This window comes from Mesocricetus auratus, unplaced genomic scaffold, assembly GCF_017639785.1.
Source record: "Mesocricetus auratus isolate SY011 unplaced genomic scaffold, BCM_Maur_2.0 Super-Scaffold_100006, whole genome shotgun sequence".
NCBI lineage: Eukaryota > Metazoa > Chordata > Mammalia > Rodentia > Cricetidae > Mesocricetus > Mesocricetus auratus.
In genome coordinates, this window is record NW_024429190.1 from 14,194,477 (window position 1) to 14,220,429 (window position 25,953).

Here is a 25,953-nt window from a genome sequence, read left to right on the forward strand (position 1 = left end):
TTTCTATTGTCTTTTAGATGTCAGCTAATGGCTGCTAGATATCCTGGACTCAGTGAAGAATGACTCCTATTCTGAATAACAATAGCTCTGGGCCAGGGTGAGTCTATACCCACCCTGAAGGCTAGTGAGACATGCTGGTCAGGAGTGCCTGAGGGCTTGCGTACATGCTGCAAAGAAATGTCTTTAGGATGTAGGGAAATAATTGCTATCAGCCCTTTATACATGATAATAGATGTCTTCTGTCATTGCCCCCACCTTTGGATGGTTACTTAAGATGATGCTTCAATAAACCGTGGCCTTCAGTGTTAACTGATTGCCCTTCTGATATGAACAGATGTCTCTATCTCTTCTTTAATGCTGTTGGATAGTTAGCGTTCCCTCGTCCACACTTCCCCACTCAGAATTGGACCCTGGGTTGTTCGGCTGGTTCCGATTAGAGCCCTGAGGACATTCATCCATGATAAATGGTCCCTATAACATGGGGCTAATACAGACTGGACATGACATAATGGTGCCAAAACGTGAGGCTGAGAATGGGGACAGAAGTGATGGACACCACAGAGGAATAGATACTGCAGGTGTCTGAGTCATAGAAGAAGCGCAAACAGAAAAAAAGAAGTGAAGTACAGTGAGTGACCAGCATTAAGTCAGGAGTAAAATTGCATATAATTGTAGATATGAAACAGGGAAATATTAATCAGGTGACAAAGAACTGAAGTGTGGTTAGTTAGCCTTAAGAGTGAAAATGTGTATAATTATAGACATGAATAGAAAAATGTCAGTCAGATGATAAAGAAGTGAAATGTTGATGAGAGCCTCCAGAGTAAAAAAGCATATAATGGTAGATGTGAAACAGAGAAATACTAGCCAGATGATAAAGAGAAGTGAGCTAACCTTGAGAGTAAGAATGTATATAATTAGTGATAAGAGACATAGAATTATTATTAGTCAGATAGTTGTATATTTACTTGGGTATATTTTAATAGCCAGGAGAGCTGAAATAAAGCAGAAGCAAGTATAGAAATTTTAGAGTTTGAAAGTTTTGTAAGGATCCTTCCCTTTCACAGGAGTCACCATCGCAGCTGTCTCAGAGCTGCACTGGAGCTTGGGGAAGCTAAGGTGCAACCCTGTATATGTGTAGGACAGCAGGAAGTTATCTGTCCCTGAACCAGCTAGCAGTGTGATAGAGACCTCGGAGGAGCTGCTAGACAAGGAAGCATACACAGGGCAGCATGACTGGGATGAGTATAAAGAGAGAGTTACTAAGTATCAGAATGGAAAGTCTTCACCTCCCTCATTTTTGACTAGGGATACAGAGAGGCAGAAACCTAGTGGTAAGGTTCAACAGGAGTTAAGAGGCTTGAAAGATTTAGCGGAATCACTCTCACAGGAGATAAGAACTTTGCAGGTTTCCTTAGATCAGAGAAAGGTTTCTTTGCCTACTGCAGTAGCCAAGTATAGATCTGCCTAAGATGCAGGGACTCCCTCAAGTCATGGCAGATAGTCATAGCGGGTCAGGTGTCTCCAGTGCAAGCCAGTGTTAGAGAAGCAGCAGACAGAGGAGAAAATGTACAAGGATTTCAGACATTTCCTGTAATGGAGCATAGGGATGGCTCAAAGAAATATAGGCAGGGTGCATACGCCGATACCATTTAAACAGTTCAAGTTACTAAAAATGGCTTGTGTCCAGTATGGACCAACAGCAGTTTTTACCCAGACGCTAATAGAGAATATTGCTATAGAAGCCTTACCCCCCAGGAGATTGGAAACAGATAGCCAAGGCCTGCCTATCAGAAGGGAAAAACAAAATTTGCAGAGCAATGTCAGATAGCAGCTGAGAAGAATAGAGCCCCAAACCTTTCTATTTCTTATGAGATGCTCATTGGGGAAGGAAAATACAAGGATAAAGATCAGCAGTTAGGTTTTGAGATAGCAGTGTATACACAGATTGACACAGCTGCCAAGAGAGCCTGGAACAAGCTTCCAGCTGCTGGGGCACAGACTGAAGACTTAACAAAGATAAGGAAGGGACCGGAAGAATTGTTTCAGAATTTTGTCTCTAGGCTAATGGAGGCATCATCCAGAATAATGAGAGATACAGAGGCTGAACTTTTGATCATAGAACAGCTAGCCTATGAAAATGCTAATGCAGCGGGACAGCGGGACTTTGCTCAAAGATAAGGCCAAGGCCAAAGCCTAGGAAGCTCACAGCCTTGAGAGCTGCTATCTTGGCCAACACCCAACCTAGTGTATAAAAATGCTAATTAATGTAGCCAGTCAAAAACTGTTTTAAGACCTTATAGAAAGAAAGGTGACATAGATGAATTTAAATTTGCTTAGATTTTGGATGCTCATAAACTCAAAGATTACCTATAACTGTATTACAAGAGATTTCAGTTAAAGTTTCGTTTCAACAAACTAATCATGGTCTAGGGAAAAGGAGAACTGAAAGATATGTGTATATTCTGTGTGTATGGTGTGACCACACATGTGTATGTGAAGTGTGATTGTGAATGTGTGAATTTTAACAAAAGGAACTATTTGATTTGCTTTGAATATAGTTAAAAAGGGCATCAAGTCAGACAGTGTCTTAACACACAAGGTTGGTGATTTGAGCCCTCAGAGCCAGTAGGTAGAAAAATGGCCAATGCCAGCATGGCCTGAGAGCCAAAGAAATCTGTATGGATGATTCAATAGAGCTTAGCAGAGGAGAGGATACAGAAATTCTCTTATTTTTGTGGTTAAATAGGAAATCAGGGAAATGAAGACTGATATAAGATTTGAGAAAAAGCCTCAGGGAACTGCGGCCCTGTTAGGGCTGGCTTAGAAAGGTGTCTGCGTGGATGCAAATGAGACCATGTCAGCTAGTGAAAGCTTGACAGGCTGGGTTGGAGGAGACTACTTACAAACTTTAAATATTTTCCAAAAGTTATTTGGGACATATGTTATATCCTAAAGAAATTAAGTCTCAAAAATTAGAAATTAGAAAAGATAACTTGTGATCTTTGAATGATTTTCACAAGTTGTTGGGAAATACTCAATGGTTACATCCTTTCTTAAGGGCAATTACTGATGATTTCAAACTTTTAAGTGATATTCTAAAAGGAGATAGTGATCCCAATTTGTCGGTCTGAATGTAATATTTCAGAAATATGCCTCAACTCAACCACAAAATTCCAGGAGCTCAGAACTCCTATTGTCTTTTAGATGTCAGTTGATTACCTCTGCATGACTTAGTCATGGTAGGGAAAGGTTCCTAGTTTGTGCAACAAAAGACCTAGGCCTTGAGGGCTAGTGAGACATGTCTGAGGGCTAGTGTGACATGCCTGAAGGCAGGTGAGACATGCCATTATGGAGTGTCTGAGGGTTTGAAGTCGTGCAGTTTAGGAGTATCTCTAGGATTAAGGGAAATGTTTCCCATTCAGCCCTTTATACATGATAATAGATGTCTTCTGCCAGTACCCCCACTTTTGGAAAGGTATTTAAGATGATGTTGGAATAAACAGTGGTCTCCAGTATTGACTGAGAGCCTTCCTGAGATGACTAGACGTCTCCGTCTTGTCCTTAACATTGTTGGGTAGCTAGGCTTTTCCTCATCCACACTCCCTCACTTAGGATTGGACCCAGGGATGTTGGGCTGGTTGTGATCACAGCCTCAAAGACATCAGTCCAAAATAGAAGGCCCCTGCAGCGCAGAAGTGATATAGGCAGGACCCTGGCACCAATTCACCTAGACAGTTAAATGAAGATGGTAGACAAGTTCTCCTACAGTTGGGGAATGCAATCCAGCATCAGCAGATATGCTATATTGACTATGCAAAACCATGGGATGCTTATGTGCTCCCCAGGCAGCATAGTCCAACTTCTGTTCTGTGGCAGGAGGGACCATTAATATGGTTACATCTACCTGTTTCCCCAGCCAAAGTGTTAAATCCTTATTTTGAAGCAGTAGCTTGTATGGGGCAGAAGTGCTATGTGGAATCTGGGAAATAGTTTGGCAGAGAACCAAGTGTAATACATGTTCCTTATACCAAACAGCAAGTTGATTGGTTATTTCAAAACAATGATTTGTGGATAGTCGCTTTTGCTCAATTTTCGGGAAAAACTGAAAATCAATTTCCAGCTCATAGACTGTTGTAATTTGCGCTAATGCATCCTTTTATATTCCTCAAAATTGTAAGGACTAATCCTGTGAAAAATGCTGTTAGTTTTTACTGATGGTACCTCTAATGGAAGAACAGCTTATGTTAGAGATGGCAAAGAATATATAAAACAAACACCTCCAGCTTTGCTTAAATAGTAAGTGTTACGAGCTGTTACAAAGGTCTTTCAGCTTCTAGTAAATGATTCATTTAATTTGTATACTGATGATCATTATATTTCTAAAGCTCTTTAAGTGATAGAGGCAGTTCCATGCATTGAAACTAGTAATGATGAGGTTAGAATATTGTTTGAGCAAATTCAAAATGCAATTCATCTAAGAAAATTGCCGTATTTTGTGGGCTACATAAGAGCTCATTCAAACCTTCCCAGCCCACTGACTGAAGGGAACCAGTCAGCAGATAGATTAACAAAATCTGTCACTTTATTTCAGGTAGAAAGAGCTCAGTAATCACATAACTTTCATCATCAGAATAACAGAAGTCTAAGAAAGCAATTTGGTTTAACTAGAGAAACTGTTCGTCAAATCGACAGTGTGATATGTGCCCACAATATTTACCTGCAACTAATTTAAGAGTAAACCCTTGAGGCCTGCTTCCTAACCATTTGTGGCAAATGGATGTTAGTCATATTGCAGAATTTGGCAAGTTAAAATATGTCCACGTGGCAGTTGATAAGTATTCAGGCTTCTTAATGGTCACTGCACAAACTGGAGAAGCCACTGAGCATGTGATAAATCACTGTTTAAAATGTTTTGCTTACATGGGAGTTCCAAAAGTGATAAAAACAGACAATGGGTCTGGATATACTAGGAAAGCATTTCAGCAATTTTGTGCTCAATGGAAAATTGATCACAAAACAGTCATTCCTTATAATCCTCAAGGACAAGGAATTGTGGAGCATGCTCATAGCTCTCTGAAAACACAACTTAAAAAAATAAAGAGAGCAGAGTTATGTCCCACATGATGTCTCCACATGATGCATTAAATCATGCACTCTTCATTTAAAATTTTTTGAATGTGGATGACTCCTAATTCTAAACAACAAAAGCCCTGGGCCAGGGCGAGTCTACTGAAGGCTAGTGAGACGTGCTGGTCTGGAGTGCCTGAGGGCTTGCGTACATGCTGCAAAGGAGTGTCTCTAGGATTAAGGGAAATATTTGTTATCAGCCCTTTATACATGATAATAGATGTCTTCTGTCATTGCCCCCACCTTTGGATGGTTACTTAAGATGATGATTCAATAAACCGTGGCCTTCAGTGTTAACTGATTGCCCTTCTGATATGAACAGATGTCTCTGTCTCATCCTTAATACCCTTGGAGAGTTAGCCTATCCTGCGTTCACACTCCTCCACTCAGCTTTGGACCCAGGGTTGTTTGGCTGGTTCAGATTGCAGCCCCGAAGACATCAGTCCATGATAAATGGCCCCTGCAACAAGGGACTAATCCAGACCGGACACAACACTAACCTACTGTCTTCTGCCTATTTTTGCTGTAGTTATACCATTGTTGCTTTGCCAATGTGTCTTCACTTCTGTTGCTGGTTTTTAAGATTTTCTTTTCATATTAGATTTTTAAAAATTTTACGTTAATAATGTGGCCATTGTGTGACTTTCTTTGCATTAAATATTTAGAATGTTTTAAAGCTTTTTGGATATGTAAATTATTATCATTCAACATTTGAATGTGTTCTGCCATATTTATTACACTTTGCCTTTATTCTCTCCTCTTCTTGTGAAAGCTGACTTATTTTATTTTATCCCATGTATGGGCTTTAAGGGGTCCATGTTTTCTTTTTCCTCTTCGTGTCTCATTCTTGTCTCCATATACTGGCAGAGATTCACAGACTTTCCTAAGTCACATATTCCTCCTTCTCCTCCTCCTCTTTCTCTTCTTTTTGAGATGGGGTCTCAACTATGTAGTTTTGGCTGGACTGGAAATCACCCTGGAGACCAGGCTGGCTTTGAACTCAGAGATCCACCTGCTTCTGCCTCCTGAGTAATAGGATCAAAGGCATGTACCACCACACTTGACCTAAGATGCATTTTCTATTCTTGTTTTGATATGGTATTCTTCACTTTAATGATATCACCCATCACCCTTTTCTACAGTGTTCATGTTATCTCTTAAAGTTCTTCACATCTTAGTGCTTTTCATCTACATAGTTTTTTGTTGTTGTTGTTGTTTTTGAGACAGAGTATCACTATGTAGACCTGGCTAGCCTTGAACTCACAGAGATCCACCTGCCTCTGCTTCCTGAATGCTGGGATTAAAGTCATTCACTACCATGCCTGAATATCTATATCTATATCTATATCTATGAGCTGAAGACTGAATCTGGGGACTTGAGCTAAATCCTCAACTCCTTTTAATGTAATATTTTATTAATTATTTGAGAATTTCATACAATGTACTTTGATCATATTCATTTCCTATTCCTCCCAGGTCCACCCTCCTACTTTTGTGCCCTCTTTTAAAAAAACAAAACACCAAGTCCAATTGTGCTGCCTATATACTCAAGGGTCCAGTGGCCATACTTTTAAACAAAACTGACTTCCCTTCTGCTCTCCCACCATGCCTTCAGAGGACATCAACTGTGTTGGCATCTTTAGCACTATTTTTTTTAGTTCTTTTTTTTTTTTTTGGTTTTTTTTTTCGAGACAGGGTTTCTCTGTTTTTGGAGGCTATTTTTTTAATTCTTAAATATGGTTTAATACTCTTCTCCATTTCTGTACATCACAACACCGAGATTGTGCAGAGGCTAGGGAGTGCAGGCTACGGTTTCACCCCCTCACTTATGTGTGTTTGTATGTGTAAGTGTAACACACATCGGTATATATTGATATGCACATCAATATATAATGCAATATATATCACCAAAGAGAATACCTTAAATGTATCATGTGAACAACAAGCATATCCAAAAATGTAAATTTACATCCAATTTCTCTGTTCTTGTCATATCACATTAGACCCATTTACAATGGCAAAAACCAAAGGTACTGCTGGAAAGAGTGTGTTGCTCACTCTTGGGTGATCTGCAAACCAGCAACAGAGCCCAAAGCAAAAGCCTGTTTTGGTGAAACTTCCCATGTTGGTGAACACCAAAGAACTGACTCTTCTCCCTGGGGGTTGAAAGATCAGGTTACACGATAGACAGACATTTGAACCTCAGAGTACAGTGTGAGAACCAAAACTTTACATGTAAGACACACTCTATTCATTCAAGTGAAATAGGATTATTGGAAAGATAGGCAGGTCTGTAACCTGGGAACAAAGAGGTGGTTCAGACCAATAAAGCTACAAGTGACTGAGTCAAGTCTGTGAAGAATGGCAGCCGGGCATGAAAATGTTAAAAGTACCTAATTTGAAACCCAATGTACCCCACCACTCTGGTTGAGTGTGGGTGATACCAACTGACTTTAAAAACTGTTGGTCCTTCAAAGTCCACTTGGCATACTTTCCTCCATTGCTACCACTGGGCACATACTATGCTTCGCTTACTGTCACCACCTTGAGCACACCATGACCTTGTACTTAACTGGGTTCAAATCCAACTTACAGCCCAGCTGTGAAGCATCACTTGAGGTTTTTGACCAAGTTTTGGATCTAACATGGTTTAATCCACAGTGCCAGAAGCTGTGTTCCATCTTTCCCCACCCCGGCCTTCGCCACCCTGCTCCTATACTATCTCACCCGGGAGGTGCTTTTAAGTCCCACTTTCAAAACAGACTTTAGCACAGTGTTTAAGAATGCTTTTCAATAGCTTTATTATCTGGACTGTTGCTTCTGCTGACTTCTGTTGGATGTTTATTCTTTTGGCCACAGGGTACATTTCTTGTATCCATTTATTTACATTATTATATACTGTACATTTTACAGAAATAACAGTGGGTACTGAAGCAACATCTACTTCCTATAAAAGACATACTACTCCTATCAGGCCACAATTTGATCTGTGGTCTGGGCTTCATAGCAATCATAGTTTGAATCAGATCACTACTGGTTTGAATTGCTTTGTGAGTGGGCCCAGAAATTGTCCTTCTATGGGTCTATAGCACGAGAACTACACAAATAAAGGATTTCTTAGAGCTTTTCAGCTCAGCTGTGATGGGGAAAGTCCTTCTGTGTATGTGTTTATCTTATTGGTTGTTGAATAAAGCACTGAGTATTTGTGGGAGAGCCATAGAAGTTTACTGTTTACTGTCATCTTTCCAGAGCTATGTCTCCCAGCCCCCTCTCCCCTCATGTATTAGCAGTAGGCATCAAGAGTATACTTTTTGCTTATATTCTTTGTTCACAAGCCTTTTAAGGCATATCTTTTACTGGATAAAGATGAGAATCATTACTATATCCAAGTCAGAAATGACACATTTCTGGACTCTCACATCTCTCTTTCATATCCATTTGTTTCTTGAATTGGCTTCTTTCTCACAGTATCTTGCCACTACAAAGCAATAGTTATTAAAGCATTTTCTTGATTTCTGTTGCCTAGTTTTGCCTGAGCAAAAGCCACAAGTTTATTAGTGTAACTATCTTTATCAGCTATCATAGGTTGACAGTTTTATCCAATTCCACCTTCCATCTACAATGGGCAGCTCCTTATTGCTGGGCACCTGGCCCTAAGCTAGAACCATGTTTTAGGATTTGCTACTGTAGCATTTAAAGGACTAATTCCTGATATACCAGATAGGCAGGACACCTTATACCCTTCCTGTAGTTTGTTACAGCTTCTTTTGCATTGTGATTACATTTCATCATTGGCTGGAACCTCACAATCTCCATGATTTCTTCTATACCTTATCTTTATATGTAACTATTCAGCCTCCAAAGTTTTCCTAGGAAATCATTAGTACTTTAAAAAATGTTATTACATATTTTTGATTACTTGCTTTTTGCTTTTGGAACAAAAGAGCATTTATAGGGTGCAGGCGTTTTTTAAGTGTATTTGATCTGCATTTTTATCATTGCTATTCTGGTCCTCTGTTTAGAACATAAAAATCATTTCCACAGCAACTAATTATAGTATAAGTCACAAATGCCAGATTACTACTGCTGTGGAGGTTGGAAGCAACCATCATGGAAATACTTAAGAGCCTCTTATTTTGGAAGTTCTTTACTGAACTATTATAAGCTAATAAAATGCAGAAGATATAATATTTAATGTAGAATGAACTTTTCACATCAGCTTTATGCGTGATAAGCTTGACACAAATCTGTAGAGGATGATATTCTGCCTCATATTAAACCTTTGCCAAAAATCAGTTGAGCATATCTATGAGGGACTATTCTGGTGCCTCATTCCTGTTCCACTGATCTGTGTCTCCAGCTCTCTACAACATCTTTATCCCTTGATCACTGTATAGTAAATCTTACCAGACAGAGTGACTGCTTTAGCTGGTCTAGTGTTTCTCCCCATGCTTTCCACATACATTTTAGATAAGCTCCTTTATGTGTATAAACACACTACTTGGGCTTTAAAAGAATTGCATTATCTCTCTCTCTCTCTCTCTCTCTCTCTCTCTCTCTCTCTCTATCTATCTATATCTATATATATATTTATATATACCTATCTATATGTCTCTATCTCCATATAAACATATGGATCTATTTAGGAGAACTGATATGTGTATAGTGAGTTGCCCATACTACAAACACAGAATGTCTCTTGATTTACTAGCTTTTTGATTCTTTTCCTTAGCATTTTCTAATTTTAGGCATAAAATGTTTTCTAACTAAACAATTAAGAACAGATACTCCCTGAATTATGAGTGGGTTTTATCCTGGCAAGCCCATTTAAAACTGAAAAATATTTGAAAATGAACTTAGTGTAGCTAAACTGCTGTACACTCTAGCTTAGTAGCACAGCACACAGCAGACTACTGTTTTGACTGAATGCCTGTCTGAGGACAGCACTTTTTTCATCTGCAAATTAACTTTAAATTTTTTTATTATTTAATTTTTTTCATTTTACACATCAACCCCAGTTCCACCTCCCTTCCCTTCTCCCATGCCCCCATCCACTCCTCAGAGCGGGTAAATCCTCCCTTGGGAAGTCAACAAAGTCTGTCATACTAAGCTGAAGCAGGACCAAGCCCCTCCCCCTTGTATCAAGGCTGAGCAAGGTATCCCATCATAGGGAATGGGCTCCAAAAAGCCAGTTCATGCCCCTGGGATAGGTCCTGGTGCCACTACAGGCTCCCTGCAATGGATCAAGTCACATAACTGCCACCCACATTCAGAAGGTTAGGTCCCATGTAGGTTCCCCAGCTGTTAGTCCATAGTTCATGAGTTCCCACTAACTTGGGTCAGCTGTCTCTGTGGTTTTCTGAGGATGGCATCTTACCACTGCTGCCTAGTGTGGAGAGAGCACCATACTGCACAGCACAAGCATAGACAGTGATCGAATTCTAAACTCCAATGTCTGGCTATATTTACATGGTTTTCATACCAAGATAAAGTAAGACCATCCATGTGGGTATGTGTAGTCTTTCTAGAGAGGCCATAAAATGATGTCTTTAGTTTCACTTTCTACATGTTTGTTGTCAGCTTAAAAGAATGTGATTTGATTTTTGTATGCTGATTTTGAGTCTTGTGACTTTGCTCAACTCATATATTAGTTCTAGTAATAAAAACAAGCATGCTCGAATAACAATCATGTTATCTGCAAATAGGAAAGTTTTTTTTCTTCCTGTCCAATATATTCTGCTATTTCTTTGCCCTTTCTTGTAGTTTTAATGAGTTGTTATTCATTCTAAGGGAAAGAAAATATTCTACCTTTACCCATTAAATACCATTTAGTGATGGGGGCTGGTAATTGTGAACACTTTTAATCTCAGCACTTGGGAGGCAGAGGCAGGCGGATCTCTGAGTTACAGGCCAGCCTGGTCTACAGAGTGAGTTCCAGGACAGCCAGGACTACATAGAAAAACCCTGTATAGAAAGCCAAAATCAACCAAACAAACAACCCCCCAAACAAACAAAAAACAAAACAAAAACTAAACATCTTTTAACCTTTTTTTAAAAAGTTAAACAACTTTTTTATATAAAATTAAAGTTGTTTCCCTTTACTTATAACTTTTTTTCTCTACTTATAACTTATTGAGGATTTTTATCATGAATGTTGAATTTACTTTGCAACAACTAACATGGTCCTATTATTTTTATTCTTTAGCTTGATTTTATGACAAGTTACATTGATAGATTTTTACAAGTTGAAACACCATTTCACTGCTTGGATAAATCTCTCTTAGATATGGTATATAATTTTTATATATTGTTGAATTTGAGTTTCTATTAATTTTTGTGGAATTTTTTTGCCTACATCCACTAAATTCATGAGTAACATTAGTTTGCACTCTGCTCTAGTTTCAGTTTTGTCTGTACTGGTTTCACAGAATGGACTGAAAAATGATCTACCTATTTCTATTTTGTATAAACTGATGTCAGTTCTCCTTTATAGACCTGGTTAAATTCTCAGCAAAACTATCTAGGTATGGAGGTTTCTTTTTCAGGAGTTTTCAAGTTACAAATATAATTGTTTAATAGTTACAGAAATAATCACAAACCAATTTCATTTTGGTTAGTTTCTAGTAGTTTGTGGCAGTTAAGACACTGTCTTCTTGAGAGTGAAGTTGCTTCTGAGTGCCTTTATACTCTGAGAAAGGAGCTATGGGGACAGGAGAACACAGCACATGGGCAGAGTGGCTTTTCAGAGCTCTATTCTTTTAGGTAGAAGACATCTACTGTTGAGACAGAGACAAGCAGGCATCTGCAGGATGTGAGACATCTTTGGAGAGGCTGATGAAGGTGTCAAGATCACAGAGATTCAAATGGACTCCCACAGCATGGGTTTCTCTAGTGCTTGGGCTATGAGATTGAGAAGTGGCTGTGAGTATCACTCAGGGCTTAAAACAGCAACCAGAGCAGAGGGTTCTGCTCTCTCATCCTAGAGAGGACAGACACTAGGGCCGAGCAGAGGTCAAAGGGTCTAAGTGATTCTTCACCTATATCCTGTGGACCCTTATTAAGTGCAAAGAGGAACTAGGTCTTGAAACTCAAGTGTGGTACAGAAAAGAGACAAATGACATCACCATATGTGTTATGGACACAGGACACAGAGGTGCTGGACAGGTAAGCATAGGAGCATGTCAGTGAGGATAAAATGTGCATCTGATAACATTAAGACTCAGGAAGGTATCATCTGGGAGAGAGAGGACCTTGGACAGGTTAGAGGCCACTTGTATTAAAGGACAGCATTGCAGAGGGTTAGGGCAAAGCTAAGATGGAGGGTAGAAGATGTGGACAGAAAGAAAGTCCTTGGAAGATGGCAGGTGGCAAGACTTTGAGCTAATGCTTATAAGCTGAACTTGGCTCTTGATCACATCCTCTGCAATGTAAAACCTCTCACTTCCAACCAGAACCCCTTTTACTGTACTTAATGAGGATTGTTTGTCTTGTTCACTGTCTTATTGCTGTGAAGAGACACCCTGACCAAGACAACACTTATAAAAGAAAGCATTTAATTGGAGGCTTGCTTACAGTTTCAGAGTTTTAGTCCACTGTCATCATGGCAAACATGGTGCGGGAGAGGTAGTTGAGAGCTACAACCTGGTCCACAGGCAGAGAGAGAGGGGAGAGAGAAGAGTGGGGAAGAGGGAGGAGAGGAGAGAAGAAGGAGGAGAAAGTGACAAAGGCAAAGACAGAGACTAGGCCTGGTATGGGCTTCTGAAATCCCAAAGTCCATCTCCAGTGACACACTTCCTCTAACAAGGCCACACCTCTTAATCCTTCTAAGTTACTAAGCATTCAAATATAGGGGCATTCTTACTCAAACCACCACACTGTTATTCCTTGTATATGACTATTTCCAGTTGCTCTAAAGTTCAGTTTAGCATACAGTAGTACTATATTCTCAGCACCAACCTTAGATCTCTTACATAAAATGTTTCCTGACTTTTAGTACTCAAATAAGAGTCTGTGGTCCTGGTATTTTGGTGAATTCGTAGGGTAGTCTAGACTCTGCACTCTCCACTTACTCTGCACTTACTGAGTAGATGCTCTGTAAGACCCAGAGCTTAGTAGGATGCAGCAGGGTACAGAGCTGGTGCTGCATTGCATATGTGTAATGGGCAGGGAGCAACTGAGCTGGGGAAAATCAGGTTGGTGTGTCAAAGAGGGCTCTTCAAGTCATGAGTGCAAGGCATGCTTTGATGAAGTGAAGGAAGGGCCTTCCTGAGTACAAAGTAAAGAGGCTTGAGTGAAATGGACACCAGTATGCTAAGGACTGGACAGAGAAGATCAGTAAGTGGGCCATAGAAGCTGGTGTCTAATCTGGAGGTGTACAGTCCTGACCCCATGATGGTCATATGCCTCAGGGAAGACTGACAACAGAAATGAGAACACGAGGAGCAGGTGCAGGACCTTGTATGGGGGCAAGGGACACACCCTTTCTGGAAGGTGCCTGACATAAGTATTTGAAGTCATAGGGAACAGTTTGATGGAAGAGGCTTAAGGTGAGAAGTTGGCTCCTGTGATTGCAGAGAGGGGACAGTGACAGCTGAGGCAGGGATTTCCCACCAGCAGCTACCCTGTTCCTTCTCTTCCTTACAGAAGAATCCTGATTCTGTGCTAGCAGTGACATCTGTTTAAGTGAGCCCCTTATGATCCAAGCAAGTCAGTCTCTAGTTTTTCCTCATCGGAGTAAAGCCAGTTAGCCTCCCTTTAACTGGATAGCACTATTCTGCTTGGAAAGTGAGGTATAGCAGATGACTGCAGTGGGCTCCATGGAACACCCTGTTACTCCAAATCAGAGAGATGTGATTGGAACCTAGCACCTGCTCTTTCCACCTGCCTAAGAGATTGATTGGCAGCTAGCTGGTTTTCCACTAGGAGAAAAAAAAGTTAGTGCCCAAGAATAGTAGTTCAGAAAAACAGGTAGACTCCAAAGGTAGAGAGGCACACCTCAATACAACCTGAAGTCACTGGCTACTGGCATTCCCACAGAGTGAGCCACAGAGTTTGGAGCTGCTACAGGAGGCCCATATGTTCTGCCCTCTCAATGGCAGGGGTTGGGCAGGCATGGCAATGACAACGACCTTCAAATAGGAATCCCACAGATCACACATCTAGCACTGGAGCTCCTTCTCCTGTGACTCACACTTTTTTTCCCCACTCCTTACACTTGCTTTTAGTGGGACGAGTTATCCATTCTTTCATAATTAGGAAGCTTTTGGCATCCTAGTTGTCTACTTTTCTTTTCAAATGATTAACTACTAGAGAAAAATTTAACTTCTTTCTCATGAAAATAACTTTGGAGTTAACTTCAGACTTTTAAAATCATGTCAACATTCCTGAAGATCTGATAATACTATTTTTTTTATCTTACCATTGGGAAGTAAGGGTAGAAAAGACATCATCTTTTTCAGATTCCTGGAATAACTTCAAAAGCTCTGGGTCCCCAGATAAATGTGCAAGAATGCGCAATTCAATCTGTGAAAAGTCTGTGAGACAAAGTTCTCCATCAATTTTGAATTCACCCATGGTGCCCCCATCGATTCACCTCAAGCCACTCTCAGACTGCCTTCCCATGGGGCTCAAGGTCAATACAACTCTTCCCATCTGTCAGACTTCCTTAGCCTTTGGACTATTGCTTCTTTTTATCCCAGCAATTTTAGAGACCTGTTCTCCCTCTTGCAAGGCCAGTAAAGGGATGGGCAGTGTTCATTCACCACATTCACCATAATTTTATGAAGGATCCTGTTGGGATGTGTTAAACAGTATAGACACAGACCCCTTCCTCTGTGGAACTTACATTCTAGGAGACATTCTGAGTAAATCATTTGGTATGTCAAGGAAAAGAAATGGAAAAATTGGATCAAGGTATGGTTTAGTAGAGAGTAGTGCATATGAGAGAAGCTGCTGTCATGGTAGGGTGGTCAGCTCCCCTGCTTCTTTCTAGTCCTCAAAAAAATTACAATGAACGAAGACAGAAGAAGGAAAAAGGAAGAGCTGTAGGGGCTTGAAGCACAGGGACACAGTGGTTAGCAGGGCTGCTTGAGTCAGAAAGGGGAGGGAAGGGGGAGGACAAAAGAGGAGGAAGCAGACTGAATGAGTTATGCCAGCAAAATGAGGGGACCCTGAAAGCCAAAGACCTATTATTATTTAATGTGTATAAGAAATCTTTGCTTCACCTTGCATTGGTGGTGCACGCCTTTAATCCCAGCACTCGGGAGGCAGAGGCAGGTGGATCTCTGTGAGTTCGAGGCTAGCCTGGTCTACAAAGTGAGTTCCAGGACAGCCTCCAAAGCTACAGAGAAACCCTGTCTCAAAAAAACAAAACAACAAAAAAAAAAAAAGAGAAATCTTTGCTTCATGTAAGTGTTTGCTTTAGAGTTTATTTGCAAGAATGAGTTCTATCTGATATATGCATCTTTGCATTACTTAGTTGGTAAATATTTGAACTACATGAAAATGCACAAAGTGAGGTATAGTAACTGTGGCATCCCCCTATCATCCTATGCATATACCTGCTGCCAGGAAGGTGTGGCCTTCAGAGGAAACAAAGAGGGTTCTTGGGGAGATGGTGACAGTCTCCTCTTCTTTACCTGAATTGTCATTTCAAAAGCATGTGGTGAGTTTTACTGTCGGCTGATTTGCAGCAGTTTGTCATACAGTTATTTTAATATCATACACAAATAAAAGTCTACAATTAAAAAATAAATACCACTGTAAGATAACAAAATTTTCTATTATTAAAATTTTCTGTTCTGTCTAGAATTGTGATAAAGGAAAAAGTCAAACATTGACACCCAAAACCACTTTAGTAAAGCACTGGAGATGGAGCCTGACTGGAAGACCCATGCATAGGCCATATAGCCATGTGGTTCCCACCGAGCCCAGACACAGGTGCTGTGGTTCTTTTGTCCTTGCTCAAGGTGACTGTGTATTTAGAAAGTAGCATTTTGGCTTTAGTGGTATTATTGTGCCTCCTTGATCAATGCCCACAACAAAGCAGCAGTATTGACAGGGTCACGGGTTATCTGGAAGTGGACATCCTAGCACCCTTTACCAAATTAGAAATTTTCCAATCATCAGCATTACAGTGGGATAGCTCAAAAGAAAGATTTTTCAATATGGATTTATAAACATCTCCAGAAAACCTTAAATTTTATTAAAAGCCAGTGCTTTTGCATATGCTTTTCTTTGTTCTTTATTGGGAAGCTGGTGGGGGAAGGATGGTGGGAAGGGAGACATTTCCCTGGTATAATTACCATCTATTTTAATGCATAAAACTCCTAAAAGGGAGGTACTATATCACTTCAGCTGCTTTTTATTTTTCATTGTAGGTTTAAATACTAGTCATGCAAACACAGAGGAGCGCTTCAGGAAAGTATAGTAGTTACATTATAAGAAAGTTTTAAGAAATGCTCCCAAGATTTTAGCAAGACAGGAAGTAATGTGTTACCTTTAAAATTCCGAGGCTTAGAGATCTGAATTGGGTGCTTGGAAATACCTTGGATATTCTGTTAATAAGATAATAGTTTTAGTTGAAATACCTACTCTTAACTTAATCTGTACCATCAAGAGTATTTAAAATACATAGTATTTTGTTAAAAAATATAATGCCGATATTCCATGCCTAAGCATATTAACATACAACACAACTGCCTAATGTGAAAGTTTCAATGGAGACACCATTAATCACAATTAGCAAGTATGAGAACAGCCTTGACTCTGGCCTATGTGAGCCTGTGATGCATATAGTGATGTGACAGTAACCCAGATTAAGAACTTTCTTGGAAATATGTACATTATACTTTAATTTAAAAGCACCCTTTAAGCTGGAATGTAGCACTTAATTATCATGTACAAAGCTCGAGGTTTCATTTTTTGTACTGTCTAAAAGCACAAGAAAACAAAATCCCCACTATACTTTAAAATGAAAGTTCTGGTTTCAGCTTTGTTTCAGGCCCTCCCCTGCTCCTGGTACTTGGTACCTGCCTCAGTTTTAGCTTACTACTAACGTGCTGGTCTCACTTACAAACTCTCAAGGGATTTTCTTGAGTGCCTTTACTTTCCACCTTTACCAAGGTAATGATAGTAGATGACAATAATAACAGATAACAGACATATTCCATCCTGTTTCTCCTGTTCAAACCACAAGAATTTCTGTCCTTGCACCTTCCTACGCTTGGCAGTATAGTGAACAACAGGCTACTTTGTCTGGTAATGGAATTTTCTGGATACTAGCTGGACATGACCAACTGACTAGCTATGATGAATTTTACTGTGCTAGATGCTGACCATTAAAATCCAACTTTTTTAGGTCTCACAGAAACACAAGAAGTATGGGGCAAGTATTTAATCTTCCTTGCACATATGAATTCACAACATTCATGGTTACCTGCACAAGACCTGCATGAGATCAAAACAGTTAAAATTCCAGCTTGAGCTGGGGGTGGTGGTGGTGGTACATGCCTTTAATTCCAGCACTGATGAGATAGGCAGGGGGATTTCTGTGAGTTTGAGGCCAACTTGGTCTATGGAGCTAGTTCTAGGACAGTCAAAGCTACCAAAGAAACAATCTCAAAAAACTAAACCAAACCAAAACAAACAACCCAAAAGCCCCAAACAAACAAAAAACAAAACAAAAAAAACTCAACAAAAAACAAAATAAACCAAACAAATAAAAAAAAATTCTAGCTTGGTAGGGAAGAGGTTACTGAGACCTGCACAAGATCTAACCAGCTAAAATTTCAAACATTGATAGGGGAGAGGCCACTGAAGTCTCACCTCTAACTGAGGAGCTATTTGCAGCTAATGACTGATGGGGAGGAGTGGCCATTGGTAGGTTAATCATACCACAGTGGATGATTTGGGAAGCACTAATTGGACTCAGTGGATTAAAAATAAAATTAAAACGCATAAAATTGCAAAGAAGATGTTGGGAGATCCTAGGAGAATTTGGATTGGCAAAGTGGGATGTGGATACAATTAACACATTTTATATATATGCATGAATTTTTCAAAGAATAAACAAAACATTATTTAATTAAGATACCATTTGATTTAAAGTAATGCAAAGAAAACCTTATGTTGGAGTTTTGTTTGCAAATCATATAGACACAAAACATAAATGACTAAAGTAAACCCATAAAACAAACAAAAAAGCACCCTGGCATAAAAGGCACTTCCAGAATAGAAAAGTCAAGAGCTTATCATATGAAATCAGTGACACCCTGGTTACTAAAACCAGGCAGAAGAAAGAAAACGCTAACCAAAATTCTTAAACATAAGCACAATAATTCTTAACAAAGCCGGGCAGTGGTGGTGCACACCTTTAATCCCAGCACTCGGGAGGCAGAGACAGGTGGATCTCTGTGAATTCAAGACAAGCCTCGTCTACAAGAGCTAGTTCCTGGTCAGCCTCTAAAGTCACAGAGAAACCCTGTCTCGAAAACCACCCCCCCAACCCAAAAACCCAAAAAACAAAACAAAACAAATTCTTAACAAACCAAGCTCAGTAACATAGAAAAAAGATTATATTTCATGACCAAGAGAGAAATGTCTTCAGAATGCAAGGTTTGTTTAAAAGTCCAAAACAAAGTCAGGTTGTGATGGTGCAGATCTCAGTGAGTTCAAGACTAGCCTGGTCTACAGAACAAGTTCCAGGACAGCCAGGGTCACACAGAGAAACCATGTCTTGCAAAATAAAAGTCCAAAACAATTAATACATAATATTCATGGAATAAAGGGCTTTACAATAGTAACAACATAACAGAGCAGAAAAGGGCAATGACAAACTTCAAAAGTCATTCAGACTAATGATGTAACAAACATACACTGACATTCTCAACTAAGTAGGAAAGGGGGATTTTTTTTCAGCATAGTAAACAGCATGTACAAAGCTTACTCATTCCGAGTAATTTCAGTGTCTAAAGCTATATAAAATAGGCCTGTGTTCCTCATCTATCAGCATCAGACCAGCATCAAGCCAACTGCAGTTGATACATACAGCTGACTGCTCCTGGAAAGCTCTGCATGGTCAGGAACAACCAGCAAATAGGTGCTCAGGTTCTAATGTTATGTCCACAGAACACAGCCTGTTAGTTTTAATGACAGCTGTCTTACCAAAATAAAGTGAATATATGGGTTTTCTATTAGTTCCAAGAAAGTAGGAAGTTTAAGTTTATTGTGCTTAGATGAATTACAAAGGAAGATTTTGTTTTTACAATATATCAAATATTAGCATGATAGAAAATTCACCAAATATTTAATTTACATAGTGCATTTTAACCATCCCAAGAAAAGTTAAAGTATACACCTTGTACTTTGGTCACATGAAGATTGTCATCCTGAGAAGGAACTTCTTCTCTTTCCTGGAAAACAAGATTTTAGCTTTTCCTTTTCCATTACTGCTGATAGGTACTACGATGAATTGAATGGCACCCTGGTTTTTGGTACCTTGCAATGGCTATTCTGTCCATTATGACTTGTTGAGACATGAATGGGAGTTAGGGATCCACTTTAGCAGAGGGCTTTGTCAATAATCAGTGCATTTACAGCTGACAGGGCAAGGCAAGAGCAATCACACAGTGTCAGCTATGAGCATAAGCCAGAGAAATGCTGTGCCCTCCCATTAACACTAGAGGAATATAAAATCACTGACCAAGAATAAGCATTTCAACCAGAATTGTTTCTATGAAGTGCCCCCAATATGTCTACAGAGCAGAGCTAGTAAAACTAAATAAATCAACTCCTAAAATAAAGACATCTGCTGTTTTTATAAATACCAGAAACATCCATGGGTTGTCTATTGTGTGGAGTGGTTTTTAAAGAAAAATAACCTTTTTGTTTTAGAGAAAAGTTGTAAAGACAGAAAAGTTGTCACATGTCCCCATCCAGTTTCATCCAGTGAGCATCTTGAAGTTTGTCACAACTAAACTGAAGGGGATATTACCATCCTCTAAGGTCTGTGCTTTGTTCTTTTTTTTTTTTTTAAAGATTTATTTATTTATTATGTATACAGTGTTCTGTCTGCGTATATTCATTTATTCCTTGCAGGCCAGAAGAGGGCACCAGATCTCATTACAGATGGTTGTGACCCATCATGTAGTTGCTGGGAATTGAACACAGGACCTCTGGAAGGCCAACTATTGTTCTTAAGCACTGAGCCATCTCTATAGCCCTGTGCTTTGTTCTTACAGCATTTAAAAATAATAATCTCTTTCATACAAAACACTTAGTCATCGTGTCTCCTTAGGGTCCTCCTGGTTATCAGTTTCTTATCATATTTCACAATTTTGTGAAGGGCTGGTCAGACAGGAAACTCCACCCTTCCAAAGGTTGGAATTTGTCTGGTATTTTCTTCATGGTGGCAGTGGAATTGCATTCTTAGGAAGACTGTTATAGCAGTGAGGTGTCATCCTCACCCTGTGGTGTCAGGACATAGGCTGTCCACAGCACCTTGTGTTGCCACCGATCTCCACACAGAATAAGGTGGCCTCTCTTTATAAAATCACTCTTAAATTTTCTTCTTTTCTATACGATACACATAGAAAGGAGGTCATTAAGCAGAGCCCACTGTTAAGGTAATCATGCAGTGTTAGTTACTTCTTTGTCACTGTGACCACAAGACCTGATATTTATTTTGGCTCCCAGTCTCAGAGGGTTTATTGTATCATGGCATGTTGGCAAGGGCATGGTGGAGCTCACAGTTTGCAGCATGGTTGGTCAGGAAGCTGAGAAAGGGGGATGCCAACATTTGGCTGTTTTTTTTTGTCATTTTCCCTCTTTTATTCTGCCTAAGCCTCCAGCTTATGACATGGTGTTACCTACACTTAGGGTAGGTCCCCACAGGTAATCTCATGATTTTTTCTGGAGTAGGGCTTGTGGAGAAAGACCATGTCCTCACCACATCGCATCAACTCTCTACCAACATGACCCATCACTGCTATAAACTTAGGTATTTTCTATTCAGGCAGAGTTTCAATATGTAGCCAAAGCTGGTTTCAACTCTCCATCTTTCCGTCTTTGCCTTCCAAATGCTAAGATTACAGGCACCTGTCAGCACAACTGATTCATTCATTTTTCTTTTAATTTTCAAAATTTCTTATTTTATTCTACATGTATGAGTGTTTTGCCTGTCTATATATGCCAGAGGAGGTCAAAAGAGATTGCCAGATTCCCAAGTAACACATAGTTATGCATAATTGAGATCCACCATGTGGATCTGAGAACTGAGCCTGGGAACTGAGCCTGGGTCCTCTACAAGAACAGCAAATATTCTTAACTACAGAGGAGGTCCAGTCCGTCATTCATGTCTTTTTATGGCTTCAAAGATAATTCCTTTTTATCACTAAAAATATTTCTCTGTATGATTGCAGCATAGTTTATTAATACATTATAATTTTGGTTGCTTGCATGTTTTAGCAATAATTAATAAATTGGTCATCATATGTATTTATTCACATGATTTTGTATAGACATAAATTTCCAAGTAAATTTGATAAACTTTGGAGTTTGATGGCCTGAAGACAGGGTATTTGTTTTTATGGTTTTTTTTTTTTTTTTTGGTTTTTCGAGACAGGGTTTCTCTGTGTAGCTTTGGAGACTGTCCTAGAACTAGCTCTGTAGACCAGGCTGGCTTCGAACTCACAGAGATCCGCCTGCCTCTGCCTCCCAAGTGCTGGGATTAAAGGCGTGCGCCACCAACACCCGGCTCCAGGGTATTTGTTTTATATGAAACTGCTTTCCTTCTCTGTTCTTCCCCCAACTCGACTTTCCTAATCCCTCATGTTCTTCCCCCTACCCCTTCTCCCCTCCTCTTTCTCCTATCTCCCTTCCTCCTTCCCATATGCTCCCAATTTACTCAGGAGATCTTGTCCCTTTCCCCTTCTCGGGGGAGTCCATGTATGTCTCTATTAGGTTCCTCCTTGTTTTCTAGCTTCTCTGGGGTTGTGAATTGCATGCTAGTTATCCTTTGCTCTATGTCTAATATTCACTTGGAGGAAGAACAGAGAAGGAGAGTAAGGAAAGAGATACCTTAATAGAGGGAGCCATTATGGGTTTAACAAGAAATCTGGCACTAGTGAAATCTCCAGGGAATCACAAGAATGAACCCAAATAAGAATCTAAGCAATAGTGGAGAGGCTACCTTAAATAAATGCCCTTCCCCTATAATGAGATTGATGACTATCTTAAATGCTATCATAGAGTCTTCATCCATTAGCTGATGGAAGCAGAAGCAGAGATTCACAGCTAAGCATTGAGCCAAACTCCTGGAATTCAGTTGCAGAAAGGGAGAAGTGATGAGCAAAGGAGTCAAGCCCAGGCTGGAGAAACCCAAAGAAACAGCTGACCTGAGCAAGTGGGAACTTATGGACCCCAGTCTGACAGCTGGGGAACCAGTATAGGACCAAACCAGGTCCCCTGAATGTGGGTGTCAGTTCAGGGACCTGTATTTAATCTGGTGACACCACTGTGTTCTGAAACTCAGCTGTGTTTTCCTTTTGGAGCCAGCCTTAGACTGCATTAGTCACAGCTCCCTTCCAGGGTGTAGACAGAGTGGGAAGATGTAGGGGCCTTCATTTATACACTATAGGCATACGGACCCAGGAATATACTGATCTCATGGAGACTGTGCAGAAGACTAACTATAGGCCTCACCTGCAAAACACACATGAAGTGTCAATTTGGTACTGCTGGAAAGACTGCTCCTCTAAACTTAGGGGTTGGCATACAGTTGCAAACTCACAGACAGCAGGTTCTATACTCTCCTCTGTCTGTTCCCCTCACACTAGATTCTATTTTTAATTAATTATCTTTTTTCCACACTGGATTCTAACACACAGGGGCAGGGCTAGGACCTATTCAGAGTTCTCCTTTCCTCTGCCACCCAGCTCAACTCTAAATTCCATTGTCCCTTCCCTCTTAGCACCTCTCCCAAGTCCAAAGGAGCTGCTACGGCCCCTTCCCAAAAGTGGGTGCTGCAGCTCCCAGTGTGTCCTTATTATGTTAAACTGACAAATGCCAGGCTGAGTCTGGGTGCTGCAGGTGAACTTCTGAAATTCAACTTAAAAATACAGAGTAAAACACTTTTATGTCTCTAGTGCCTGGTGTTCTTTCTGCTGTGCTCTCAAGTTCTAACTGAGAGCCAGAACTGAGTAGGACTCATTTATTCTCAACAGTATCTCCTCTCTCTGTGGAGAGATAGAGGCCTCAGCCCCAAAGGCTGGCAGCCTCTCAATAGTAAGAGGGCAGGAATGAATACATATCAGATGGCATTTCAAAACCATCTTTGTGCTATCAAGTATTTTGTTCAGTTAAAGTTGCTTTTGTTTCCAGGAAAGTGTCATTAGGCACAACCAAAACCCTGGGCACTATGCATGCAGCAAAGAAAAGAATTCTGGAAGCTGAGACAGAACTGAGCTTCACAATTTTTCTGTGCCTAATGTGTCTCAGACCAGGTGTTAGAGAAGCCAATAGCCACAGACAAAAACCAAATAATAAACAAAAATTTCTAACCAAAGACTATTGTTACTTGCAGTCTTGCAAGACAGATAACTTTGAGATAAACAGCATTTTCCCTGTCAACACCAAAGAAAAGATTTGTGGCTGACTTTAGTTAGGATCCTCCCACCTAGACACCTATCAAAGCTCCTCTTTGTAATTTTCCATGCACTGGCCCCTCACCCTGCCTGTATGTGCTAAGTCCCTAGCCACTCCTGCTGCATTTGGAGTTGAGTTCAGCTTCCCTATCCTATTGCAATAATCTTGGATAAAGTCTTCCTGGTTTTCCAAGTGTTGGTGGTGCATGTCTTTAATCCCAGCACTCGGGAGGCCGAGGCAGGTGGATCTCTATATGAGTTCAAGGTCAGCCTGGTCTACAGAGCAAGTTCCAGGGCAGGGTCCAAAGCAATACAGAGAAACCCTGTCTCAGAAAAAAAAAGTCTTACTGGTTTATTTAACTCTACTTGGCCCATTTTTTTCTTTGACAAAATATAATGTATCAAGCTGTTGAATGTAGCCTCAGCAGCACTAAGTGTGAAGTCCATAGCACTAAAATAAATCTGACATAGCGAAAAGACAAAAGAAAGTCTTCAGCAATAATCTAAGCTTAAGAAATTAGGAGAGAGAAATAACCCAAATCAAGCAGAAGAGTAGAAATAATAATGAACAGAAACCAACCAACTGGAAATTAGGGGTGGGGATCAATGGAACAAGTACTTTTCTATTTGAAAAGATGACTAAAGTTATCAAAACTCTAATTAGATTGACAAAGAAAAAGGAGAGAGGGAAGAAAAGATCAATATTGAAGGCCGGATTAGTGCACAGAAAATACAGAGAATGCTGCCAGCAACACATATATGAATTTCACAATCTAGACAAAAGCACACTATGAAATGGATAACAAAAGGGGCTGGAGGGATAGGTCAGCAGTTAGGATCACTGGCTTATCTTTCAGAGGACCCGGGTTCAATTCCCAGCACCCATATAGCAGTTCACAACTGTCTGTAAAACCTCTTCCAGGGGATCTCACACCCTCACACAGACATGCATGCAGGCAAACACACCAATGTATATAAATTTTAAAAAGCACAACGAAAAGGATAACAAGAAAATCCCAGTTAAACAAGGCCAGACCTAGTAGTACTTGCCCTCAGGAGGCAGAGGCAGGTAGATCTCTGTAATTTTGAAGTCTTCCTGGTTTATATAGTGACTTCCGGGACAGTCAAGACCACATAGTGAGATCTTATCTTAAAAGAATGTATACATACACACACATATATATACATAAATAAATACATACATATATACATGTAAAAGACAACCAGTAACAAGGATATTGGCCCTAGGCCAAGGGTATTTCATCAGAGGAGTCTACCAAATATTTAGAGCTACGATTTCACACAATATTGTCCAGAAAATATAAGAGGAAAGAATACTTCCCAAATCATTTTGTAACACTAGTATTACCCTGATACCAAAACCAGACACAGATCAATATCCTTCATGAATATACACATAAAAATTTCTTTATAGTATCAACATACAGAGTTCAGGCATACATTTTAAACACTTGATCCAACAATTGCAAGTATAGACACTTATCTCAGAGAAATGGAGATGTAAGCTAACATGATACTTATTTATTATGTTGATGTTTATAGCACATTTATCTGTGACAGCTGAAAGCTGGAATTCAAATGTCCTTCATATGAAAACTGTCATGTTCAGATTTTCAAGTGGTGACTAAACTGCCCACAAGGACATAATACCTTTTGTCAAAACATTAAGTATTTTAACTATATTGTTTTGAAAATTGTTTAATTTCTTAAAATTGTAAAAGGGTCTTCTATAAAATTAGCTGTCAAAAATATTCTTAGGACTTTTAACTAGAATTCATTCAATGCATTATCAGAATCCTGCCATGTGAGAACTATAGTGAAAAATGTTAGCTCTTCCTGCATTCAATCTCCAAATAACTAACACTAATGTAAGTCATAAGCTGCTGGAGGAAGCTTCTTTAACAATGAGTATGAGCTAGAAGAGCCAGCACTCAATATTCTTCTCTAAAAATGCTTCCTTACAATGAGACATTAGCGATACCTACCAACTTAAATTTTAGACCCAAGTACCCAATTCTACTCTTTCCTTCAGTGACATTTGTGACATCTGACAAACACCATGCCCACTTCGGGGGCTAAAATTCCAAGAGTAAAAGTGATAACTGGGGGAAGGATGAGAGCTGAGTCAGGGATTCATGAAAGGAGGCACAGGGATAATTCT

The 25,953-nt window shown here is 39.8% G+C and overlaps 1 protein-coding gene across 4 annotated transcripts in view; it reads right to left on the reverse strand.

Moving 5' to 3' along the window:
- Window positions 1-25,953, reverse strand: part of Poln (DNA polymerase nu) — a 135,487-nt gene that overhangs the window by 37,909 nt on the left and 71,625 nt on the right. For 3 of the 4 annotated variants that reach the window (XR_005877700.1, XM_040746909.1, XM_040746910.1), the window contains 3 exons: window positions 16,628-16,685; window positions 15,690-15,767; window positions 14,549-14,663 (listed from right to left, as the gene is read on the reverse strand). Coding sequence is in view for 3 of the 4 variants with exons in the window: in XM_040746909.1 (XP_040602843.1) it covers window positions 14,549-14,663; window positions 15,690-15,767; window positions 16,628-16,685 (251 nt within the window). In the remaining variant the exon portion in view is untranslated. Of the gene's footprint in view, window positions 1-3,896; window positions 7,287-14,548; window positions 14,664-15,689; window positions 15,768-16,627; window positions 16,686-25,953 lie in introns of those variants that run through there. The other variant, XM_040746911.1, reaches the window with a different exon arrangement.